Source organism: Kogia breviceps, chromosome 17, assembly GCF_026419965.1.
Source record: "Kogia breviceps isolate mKogBre1 chromosome 17, mKogBre1 haplotype 1, whole genome shotgun sequence".
Lineage (NCBI taxonomy): Eukaryota > Metazoa > Chordata > Mammalia > Artiodactyla > Physeteridae > Kogia > Kogia breviceps.
In genome coordinates, this window is record NC_081326.1 from 41,916,960 (window position 1) to 41,927,873 (window position 10,914).

The 10,914-nt window shown below is 54.2% G+C and overlaps 1 protein-coding gene and 1 long non-coding RNA gene across 3 annotated transcripts in view; one reads left to right on the top strand and one right to left on the bottom strand.

Annotated features, from left to right (window-relative positions):
• The window catches only part of LOC136792890 (uncharacterized), a 73,813-nt gene extending 68,116 nt beyond the window's left edge, over window positions 1-5,697 (bottom strand). For both annotated transcript variants that reach the window (XR_010837466.1, XR_010837467.1), the window contains exon 1: window positions 5,560-5,697. This is a non-coding gene — a long non-coding RNA (uncharacterized lncRNA). The remainder of the gene's footprint in view (window positions 1-5,559) is intronic.
• Window positions 4,117-10,527, top strand: KCNS2 (potassium voltage-gated channel modifier subfamily S member 2). Its single transcript, XM_059042475.2, has 2 exons — window positions 4,117-4,934; window positions 5,585-10,527. Exon 2 carries the CDS (start codon window positions 5,628-5,630, stop codon window positions 7,059-7,061), a length of 1,434 nt encoding a protein of 477 aa, XP_058898458.1. The 5' UTR covers window positions 4,117-4,934; window positions 5,585-5,627; the 3' UTR covers window positions 7,062-10,527.
• Window positions 10,528-10,914: the final 387 nt, after the last annotated feature.

Consider the following 10,914-nt stretch of genomic DNA (forward strand, 5'->3'; position numbering starts at 1 on the left):
CCTACCGATCTCCAGGGGCACCTAGGAATGGGGGGCTGTAGGAGGAGAGGAGGGTGGCCTCTGGGGATAAAGCCAAACAGCCTAGGCAAGGACTCACATGTAATAAATTCAGTCTGCATCCAGAAACAATGCAAAAACTATATAAATACTTAGTGTGGCCTCTTGAGAAAACACTTAGTGAGGAGTTGCACTCGTAATGCAGCAAAACTTCTTAAAACCCTTTGTTCCCCTACTTTTCTCTCCATCTCCCCACCCCCTGCCCAGTCCTCCCCTCCCCCCACTCTCCTTCCCAAGGCTCAGTCCCACTCCCCCAGCTCAGGTCTCCCTGCCTGCTTCCCTTCTCTTCCACTCTGCCTCTGCCCCCAGCAGCTTCTCTGTGCCCTTTCACCCTAAATCCAAGGCAGGGAAGGAACCAAGGTAAATGATTCTGAGGGGCACTGTCTCAGGGAGACCTGCAGGAGCCGGGGATTGAGGGGAGGCAGTGGAAAAGGCACCCAGCCTTTAAGGTTGACCCCACTTGGGCAGACACTTGACCCTAGAGGCAGGGCAGGGGTGGGTGTTAACTGAGCTAAGACACAGCCCTTGCCCTTGGCGCTGATCACTGGGCTGCACTTGGGCACAGCTCTGTGCCAAGGCCCCTAAAGACGGACTGCTCAGGCTCACAATCTCGGCTCCAGGCTCCATATTGTGATTGCTTAGGGGGCTTAAAGAAAACACTGATTCCATGGGCCCTGCACCAGAGATTCTGATTTAAGTGGTCTGGGTTGAGGTCCAAGGCATCCAGGGGCATCAGTTATTTTAAAATCTCAAGGGATTCCTATGTGCAGCCAGGAATGAGATCCCTTAGGCTAATCAATTGCCTGGGAGAGCACCCTAGAGCCTGGAGGATCCAGGCCACAGCCCCAGGCAGAGCAATTCTTTCCCCTCCAACTGCCTTCTTGCTCCACCCAGAGGAAGAAGGTGGGGGCCAAGACTCTGGCTGTCACAGAATAATGTAAGACAGAAGATGAAGCCTCACTCACTCATCATTCAACCATGTATTCAGTAACTACTTAATATAAGTGTTGTGGGAAAAATGCTAGAAACTGACTGAGGGATACAGTTTAGATTGGGTAGTCGGGCCTCTCTAAGGAGGTGACATTTAAGTCGAGACCTGAGTGACAAGAAGGAGCCTGCCCTGTGAAGCTGCCATGACAAGCAGAGAAAACAGTAGGTGCAAAGGCCCTGCGGAGGGAGCAGAGGGGCACAGGGCTGGAACATAATTGTTGGAGAAGAGACCAATGGGCTGAAGTCTGCCAGGCGGAGGTGCATCAAGGGGGATCTTGGAACTATGGGACGGCATGCCTTTCATGCTCAGTTCCATGGGAAGCCCCTGGAAGCTTTTCCGGAGGGAATGGAATGACCTGATTTGTGTTTTTGAGAGACATTCTGGCTGTGATGGGGAGGGTGGCTGGTAGGAAGCCAGATGGACGCCTGTGATCAGTCCATCCCGGCGGGGGTGGCGGGGGCACCCCTATTCTCCCCCGGGAGAGGATGAGCATTCAGTTCCTCCACGGGGGGAATGTAGGTCAGGCAGCCCAGCACCCTCAGCCAAGCCGTCAGTGCAGCCCCCTCGCCTGTCAGAGAAAAAAGCCGACTCTGAGATGTGTGGGCTCAACTGAGAGATCAGTGCTGGCAGAGGCAGAGATAATAATCTCCAAGGTGTAGGGATCTGCGCCACTGCCTGGGGCCCCTTTGTCCCCTTCCGCGGGGTGCCTTCCCCCCACCCCTCCGCTGCATCAGGATCTCCCTGGCAGGCCAGCCCAGGGGCAGGCCTTGACTGGCCCTGGAGCAGGCAGCTGTACTTTAAGATCAGGGCTCAGGCTTCCAAAGAAACCATAAACACAGCCAGCTTCCCAGGCACAGAAGGAGGGAGACGGCTCCATCTCTCCTCAGCGCAGTGACTGGGAAATAAACCAGTGGCTCTGCCTGTCACATACACTTAACCCTCTGCAAAGGCATCTGTCAGACCCCAGAGCTCCTGCCTCAGCCTTTCTAAGAAATAACTGATGTGCCCCAGACCCGGGCTTCTCCTTGTGGTTCCAAGTGCGCATTGTTGTTCAAGGAAAGGTGGGCGTGGGGCCTTGTCCTTGACCCCGGGAAAAGCTGACAAAGGGCAGGTACGGACCCTGGGCCCCTGAGTGGCTGGGGCATGTCTCAGTCAGCTGCCGACGGGGACCAGGGAGAGAAGGAGAGGGAGGGAAGGAGGGGGAATGGGAAGGAGGGGGGAGAGGGGGGCTAGCCAGAGCAGGGGCAGAGCTGAGCGGTGCCTCTAGACAGTGAGCGCTGCAGGGGCCCGGCAGAGCCCTGGTGTCTGTGGGCAGGTGGGTGGCCGTGGGTGTGGAAGAAACAAAGAGAAACGGAAGGCGGGCGGCGGGGGTGGGGGTGGCTCCCTCCAGGGGCGAAATCTCCCACAACCACAAAGGAAGAAAGAACGAGCAAGAACAAAACGGACAGGAACAGGAGGCGGGCAGATAGATAGAGCAGGGGAGGGAGGAAAACCCCATAGTTATCAAACCCAAGTGTCTCTGGGGGAACGGGACCCTCCAAATGTGGCAGGAAAAGGCAATTTATGCATTAAGCTCAACTAGGAGAAGAGTCAGGAGTGAGGCCAAGGCGATGGGAGTGGCTGGGGACGGTGGCCCCACAGCAGCAGCCACATAGACATGTGGTGGCGAAGCAGAAGCGGGGCTGTGAGCTTCGGGGTGGCCAGAAGCCGGGCAGAGCACGGTGAGAGGATGGGGGAAAAGGGTAGAGAGGGCCCCAGGGAGGGTAGAGAGGGCCCCGGACTTCAACGATAGATCCAGCAGACCTAGACAGGGGTGAGGGCCGCGTGCTCCAAACACAGACCTCAAAAGAAACAGAGATGGAGACGAGGACAGCAAATACCAGACTCTCCCTCTTCCTCTATCTCTGTGTGTGCGCGCGCCTGTCTCTGTCTCTTCCCCTCTCACTCACACACACGACCCTCCCTCTCTAAAAGCATCAGACAAAAGAGAAAGGAAGCTCATGTGGCCGTCTCCACCCTATTCTCCCTCCCACATGGCCTGCCTCCCTGGACTCCCCGCACTGGCAGGGGGCTGCAGGAACATGGGTGTGGAGCCCCCTCCGCAGGCAGCTCGCTGGCACACTGCCCCCCCCCCAGGCAGGTGGCTGGCACAGGTCTCTTCAGTGTGAAGCCAGGCTTCGTTCCAGGACACTCCACATGAAGCGAGCTCAAGAGTCCTCGCCAGGCCCTCCGAGGAGCCCCAAAGCACACAAGCTCTGCAGAGCACCCATCTAGTGGGGATGACATTGCCAGGGCATCATAAATAAAAGACACGCTGCCCACTGTGGCTAAGATGGCTGCCCTGGGAGTCCAGAGCCACAAGGGCTTTCCCGGGACTTCTGTCCAAGACCTGTAGCCCATGAGCTCCCTGCTAAGCTCACATCCTGCTCCGATCTTGGCAAACGGGGACCATGCGAAAGGGTTGAGACCAAGGGGAGGGAGCTTCCCAGGGACTGTGGGTCCATTTCTCAGTTCCAGCCCAGCTGGCAGTGCTTTAAGGGACAATCCTTGGAGACCAAGAGCTCGAATTTGCTCCACAAGTCTCCTGGGGAATGGGGACACTGGTACTGAGCATATCTACGCTGGACCCACACCCCAAGTTCCCACTGTGCCCACATACACAAAGTTCTCATTTCATTACGCACACACACGGTCCCACTGAATACTACACTGTATACTGCACACTGTAGACACAGCTCACAGTCTGCCACTGTGTGCACACACCACGCTGACATGCCCTAAGTTCCCCTGTTCTGACACGCTGTACACATCCCCCCACCGCTCAGAGGTCCGATTTTTATCAGCACTGCACAGACACTGAAAAGTCTAATTTTCCTCAGACCACACACACACACACACACACACACACACACACACACACACCCCTCTCCCTACAATCCTCCAACTCTGGCACACCACACCGGCCTGTACACGCGCAGTGCCCACACAGAGCTCCCAAACAGAACTCCGTGACTCCCTCCCACGCCGGTGGGGCTTTGCGCTCCCGCCCCCAGCAAGCTAAGCTGAGCTCGACCTCGGGTTTCCCGGCTCCGTCTTCTCCCCTCCAGATGCCTTTCCCCACCACCCTCTTTCCCCCGAAGCTTCAGGAAACTTTTCAGCAGGTGCCTAAAAGGGGACACCTGGAGTTCCTCCCGTCCTGCCCTTCCCCCGGACGCAAGCCATCCCTCATTCCCCAGCTCGGCTCCGCCAGAGACCCAAGTGGGAAAAGGTCACCGTAGGCAGTCCCCTGCCTGCGCCCTGGGAGGAGAGAGGGCGGCAATAACAGCTGTCACCAGGGGATAGGCGAGGGGTTGGGAAAGGTGCTGGCTCTGCGTTGAGCCGGGGGCCCGAAGGGGTCGCCGCGACGCGCGGGAGGAGAGCAGAGAAGCCGAGGCGGCAGCATCTCCCGAGTCCGGGCGGCGGCCTCGCAGGGAGCGGGGAAGCGCGGAGCTGTCCGTTCAGCACCACCGCGCCGTGCCCCAGAGCAGGGCCCGCGCCGAGGCGCACCGGCTCATCTCCCGCTCCGGCCCCCGCTGTGGCGCGCGTTGCTGTCTCTCTTCGGTGCTGAGGGGCGCGCGGATCGAGAGAGGAGGGCTCTGCGAGCATCGGGGCCACGCAGCCACCTGTGAGCCTCCTGCAACTGCGGACGGCGGCGGCATCCCCGGCCGGAGACAGGAGACGCTCGGCGGACCCCGCCCGCCCTCCCGCCGGGCGCACACCCAGGCGCACACACACTCGCACCCGCGCGCACACGCACAGCCAGCCGGCAGCTGCGGCCACAGCGATGCTCGCCGGCAGGTCGGGGAAGTTTCCCGCCGGCCTCAGCCGCGGGCCCCAGTGCTCGCAGGTAAGCGCTTCCAGAACGCGCAGGGCGAGCCCAGATAGCTCCGCGGGGTAAGGCGCGGCGCGCGCGGCGCACGCGGCTCCAGGGCACGGCGCCAGGCGGGCGGGGAAACCCGGGGCGGGGATCGAGGGGTCTCCAGTCGCGGGGGCTGGACGCAGGGGCGCCAGGCCGGCCCCCTTACCCCACCCGGGGTTAATGACTCGAGAGGTGAATTTCCCCGCCCCCTCCGGAGGCTACGCGCCCCCCATCTCGGCCCAGCCCGGCCGGTGCGCATCCCAGCTCTGGTCCCGCCTGACTGCGGCGAGCGGGCGGGGGCGTCTCCTCGACCCGCCCACGGGCAAGGTCAGCTCGCGGCTCCCTGGGCTCTCAGAGCCGCTGGGGCGCGACCTCCGCCAGCGTAAAGGGACCGACAGAACCCCCAGGGTGGGCGTGGAAACGCGGCCATGCTAGTGGAAACATACCCCCCCCCACTCCAAGCCTTTCCTTTGGAGGGGGCCAAACCCCATAGAACCGGCCCCCCATCCCAGTGTCCTTCAGCACCCAGAGACCCGCTGGAGAGGACTGGGATCGCCAGGGACGGGTGGGGAAATAGAAAGAGGGGCCCGAGCCCTGAGCGCCCGGCGCTCACCCGACACGATTCCTTCGGCTTCCAGGTGTAGCGCCCCCGCGCGGCGCGGGCGGCTGGGCGTCTCCAATATGACTGGCCAGAGCCTGTGGGACCTGTCGGAGGCCAACGTCGAGGACGGAGAGATCCGCATCAACGTAGGCGGCTTCAAGAAGCGGCTGCGCTCGCACACGCTGCTGCGCTTCCCCGAGACGCGCCTGGGCCGCCTGCTGCTCTGCCACTCGCGCGAGGCCATTCTGGAGCTCTGCGACGACTATGACGATGTCCAGCGTGAGTTCTACTTTGACCGCAACCCCCAGCTCTTCCCCTACGTGCTACATTTCTACCACACCGGCAAGCTTCATGTCATGGCGGAGCTGTGCGTCTTCTCCTTCAGCCAGGAGATCGAGTACTGGGGCATCAACGAGTTCTTCATCGACTCCTGCTGCAGCTACAGCTACCACGGCCGCAAAGTGGAGCCCGAACAGGAGAAGTGGGACGAGCAGAGCGACCAGGAGAGCACCACGTCCTCCTTCGATGAGATCCTGGCCTTCTACAACGATGCATCCAAGTTCGATGGGCAGCCCCTGGGCAACTTCCGCAGGCAGCTGTGGCTGGCGCTAGACAACCCCGGCTACTCGGTCCTGAGCAGGGTCTTCAGCGTCCTGTCCATCCTCGTGGTGTTGGGGTCCATCATCACCATGTGTCTCAATAGCCTGCCGGACTTCCAAATCCCTGACAGCCAGGGCAACCCGGGTGAGGACCCCAGGTTCGAAATCGTGGAGCACTTTGGCATCGCCTGGTTCACGTTTGAGCTGATGGCCAGGTTTGCTGTGGCCCCTGACTTCCTCAAGTTTTTCAAGAATGCCCTAAACCTTATCGACCTCATGTCCATCGTCCCCTTTTACATCACCCTGGTGGTAAACCTGGTTGTGGAGAGCACACCTACCTTGGCCAACCTGGGCAGGGTGGCCCAGGTCCTCAGGCTGATGCGGATTTTCCGCATCTTAAAGCTGGCCAGACACTCCACTGGCCTCCGCTCCCTGGGGGCCACGCTTAAATACAGCTACAAAGAAGTAGGGCTGCTTTTGCTCTACCTCTCTGTGGGGATTTCCATCTTCTCCGTAGTGGCCTACACTATCGAAAAGGAGGAGAATGAGGGCCTGGCCACCATCCCCGCTTGCTGGTGGTGGGCCACCGTCAGTATGACCACTGTAGGGTATGGGGATGTGGTCCCCGGGACCACGGCCGGGAAGCTGACCGCCTCTGCCTGCATCTTGGCGGGCATTCTAGTGGTGGTACTGCCCATCACCTTGATCTTCAATAAGTTCTCGCACTTTTATCGGCGCCAAAAGCAACTCGAGAGTGCCATGCGCAGCTGTGACTTTGGGGATGGAATGAAGGAGGTCCCTTCCGTCAATTTAAGGGACTACTACGCCCATAAAGTGAAATCCCTCATGGCGAGCCTGACGAACATGAGCAGGAGCTCGCCAAGCGAACTAAGTTTAAATGATTCCCTGCATTAGCTGCGAGGGCTTGACATCCTCAAACCCCCATTGCTGAGCTGTGCTGTTTCTTGTGCCCCTGGCACAGTCCAGGCACATTAGGGTGATGGTGTAAGGAGTATGCCCAGCCCCAAAGGGGAGAGATGCATGGGATATGCACCCCAGGTTGCTTTTACAGTATTTAGGATCACTTTTAGAGGGTGGTGTGTCTGACACCATGCCTTCGCACCTTTCAGTGAAATGACACTCACTGGTCTTTGCATCGTGGGCATAAGATGTTCACCTTTCTGCCGGATGAGTACCACCTAGAATGCTAATTTCTCTGTTCACTGTGTTCTCTATTGTAGTGCTTGTGGCCCAGTACTGTCTCAGTTGTTTGTGCTCCTGTTTCTGAGGTTGTCGTGTGAGTTCTGTACAAAAAGCCCCCCACAAATATGTCCAGTGGAAACACATCTATGGGGTCAGCAAGGATATGATGAGGTTTTGCTCACAGCCATGTAGACACAAAAACTCAATTCTTTATCCATTGCTTTCATTCAGTCTTAATACCAAAACAAAGGGAATGGGAAGTTAAGTACACATGACTGATGCAAGTCTGTGAGTTGTTTTTGTCCCTCTGTAGCCCCGTGGCTTGCATGGGTTCCCTGCTCACTTTTAGAATGATGTACACTGATGTTCATCTCTTAAATGTTGCTCTTTAGAGAATGTTATTTTGTTAATCATGTAGTGAAGATTGAAATTTTTACCAAGAACAGATGCATTGGGGACAGGGGCTTCAGCTAAACACAGGCCAAATCACAGGATGCTTGAAGACCTTTCAAAGTCAGCCCTCTGTCTTTCCTAGGGTGGTCGTAGAGACATTTATTTCTTGCTGAGGTTCCTGGTCTAGGTCATTTGAATAAACTTTGCTGTGTCTTAGATATTAGCATGTTTTTGAAATGTTTCTTTTTAAAGATGTTTAGAAATAAGATTGTATTTGTCTTTATCAACTAAAAAGTTTACTGTTATATCGTCTTCCTGAGGCAAACATTGTTGGGTTGCTAGGAAGGGCAGTAGCTTAGAAAATTTTGTTGCCTGCTCTGAAAGCTTATAAAATGAGAACCCTTTTATTTCCAACCAGAATTTACTTAGATAATTTTGCTTCTATGATACGGTATGTTACATATGATGCTCTCATTGCCGCAGAGTTCCTGGTATGACATGGAAACCTGGTGGTGTGGAAGTGTGTACTCAAAATATAGACACGTGGCTTATCCAGGATGGAAATATTATAGTTCTTATTTCCATTTCAGCTGCCTTTTCTTGGGGGAGGGTTGGTGGAGGCCAGGAGGAAGGAAGGAGTTGTAAAACAAAAAAGCATTGTTACTTAATAACATGTCATAAATAATTGTAAACTTCTTGAAAAGCTTGATGCTATTTAAAAGACCTTTAAACTTCTAAACTTGCGTTAATGTTGAGAACTCTTTCCTTCTCCAGAATGCTCTCCCTCTTCTTCTTCAGTTAACCAGCACATAGCGTTTTGAAGGGTTAACCTGGACCCCTTAGTAAGATAGTTCTTTGTTATATTCTAGGTAATCAGATGGTTTTCCAGTTGGCTTCCATTGTTGTTCAGTCTTTGGAAAGGCTGCAGAATCCAGGGGTCTTACATGCGGAGTTAGGCAGGCTTTCTATCTATGTCTTGGATCTTCCTTAAAAAGGTCCACTTTGTGTCTCAGTTGGTTGAAGGTAGTACATACTTCTTGGGGATGTGGTGAGGATCTTGTCAGAGGCTTCCTGTACTTGTAGTTGCCATGGCTACTACAGAGTGGGCCATTTGCACTAGTCACGCCTTTAGGTCCCCAGTTCAAATCTTTCCATCAGACTGGAGCCTCATGGTGGGCAGGGAGGCAGGAACGTCCTAGTGCTACCTGGTCTACCATCTACACTTGTTTCTCAGAAGCATCAGAAAAGCTGAGATGACTTAGGTGCAACCAACCACCAAGTCAGAAGGGCAGGGTTATTTCTCAGAATTTGCACATGTAGCACTTGGCTTTGGCTGAGGTTTCCAGCACTGGAAGGAAGAGAATTTACGAAATAATCTCCAGCTGTACTGAGGCAGGTGATGGTACAAACTCGTGAGGACTGTTCAGTTTGCCAAGGCTGATGGTATTGGGTCACTGAGTGTGGTATCCACGGTCACTGACCATAAAGCTTGTGAAAAGTGGAAACAAGGAAGGAGGCTGAATAATTCAGTCACTCTCATGAGTATTCTTTTTAAACAGGCAGGTTTTACCACCAAAACAGAGATACCTCTAGTGGTTACTTTTTGCAGATGTGAAAGCTGGAAAACCTGGCTTTTCATTTTGGTGATGACTTGCGTTTATCTGGTGCCTTTCATTGGGGGAATCCCAAAGTACTTTAGAGACTGTCTTTTTAATATCTTTTGTACATATTTAGACTCGTATAAAATATTATTTTGCCCATCCTGGAATTTCAGTTACTTCTGAGCATGAGAATGTCCTAAGAGGATTAAGGACTCCAAGCAGTGGTTTCAGGTAAGAGGGAGAGAGAACAGCCCAGCTGGCTTGAACACTGGAGTTAATTCCCACAGAGGATGGAGACAGAACTGTGATCCAGGGAGAAAGAACATTCCTCTCCCACAAAGTACGACCAAGGTACACAGTTCACAAGGAATCTCAGCTGGGCTTTGATTGACCTTGTTAGATAACATCTTATGGAGCAGTTTCTTCTGGTCCCTGAAACTAATCGGTGAGGGGAAGGGGGGTGGGGTCAGGTGAATTTTCTGCTCTGTTTCTGGAGTTAAGAACATACTTGTGAGGTGACATCTTTTGCCACCAGGCTGTCAGACTGACCTGTAAACCTCCTTTAGGGGGACCCAGTAAAAGCTTCAAATCACCTATTTCCAGCTGTGGGCTTGAGAGCAGTTTCACCCCCAACATTTGAAGGTTGCTCTTTTCAGTGTCTTTGGGACAAATACATGGGCCAGGCTTTTCTGGAAATATATGTGATGAGCATTTTGGAAGCGCTGGTTGGGAAGTGACACTGTGTCTTTGCTGCACAGATGCACGCTGGTTATAGTTTGTTGTTTTCTGCTAACCGCCCCCCCCCCCCCCGCCATTTCCTGGGTTTGCTGCTGAGGAGGGGCATGTTATAATGCCTGGCTGATTTGTAGCTCCTAAGGTAGTAATTGGTATTTAATCCTTGGATTTGTCATTTCTACTTGGCTTAGTATTCAAATAATGGAACTACCTGCTAATTCTTGCCTCATTTCAAAGAAAATGACCTGTGACGCACTTTGGGATAGCAGTGATCTGTACAGGCTGAGTGTTATCTACTTGAAGGCTTAACTGGTATTTCTTGTATGTTTTAACAGCATGACTTGTTACAGAGTTGTAATTTTAAAAATTGAGAACGCTGTATTTGCGCTGTCAGTTTTAACACTCATTAACACGCTACTGTGCGGGCATTGATGCAGCCCCGCAGAACCGTTCTGTGTGATGGCTGCACTTTACTCTCCGCACCCTGACTCAGCAATGAGGAGAAACACTGACACACCGCAGGGCTCCAGCCTCGAAGAGTATGCAGATTAAACAGAACACAATTATTGACACTCCCTTAGGGCACTTCCAAGAGTATGCAGATTAAACAGAACACAATTATTGACACTCCCTTAGGGCACTTCGAAGAGTATGCAGATTAAACAACACAATTATTAACACTCCCTTAGGGCACTTCAGTTACACATGCAGTGGCAAATGCAACAAGGACGTTGGACACTGGGGACCAGATTTCCTGAGAAAGGCTGGGCTTTTTGAGCCTTTGGTGGGAAGGAAGAGCTGTTAGTTATTCTTTGCAGGCACAGAGAGGTGGAGCC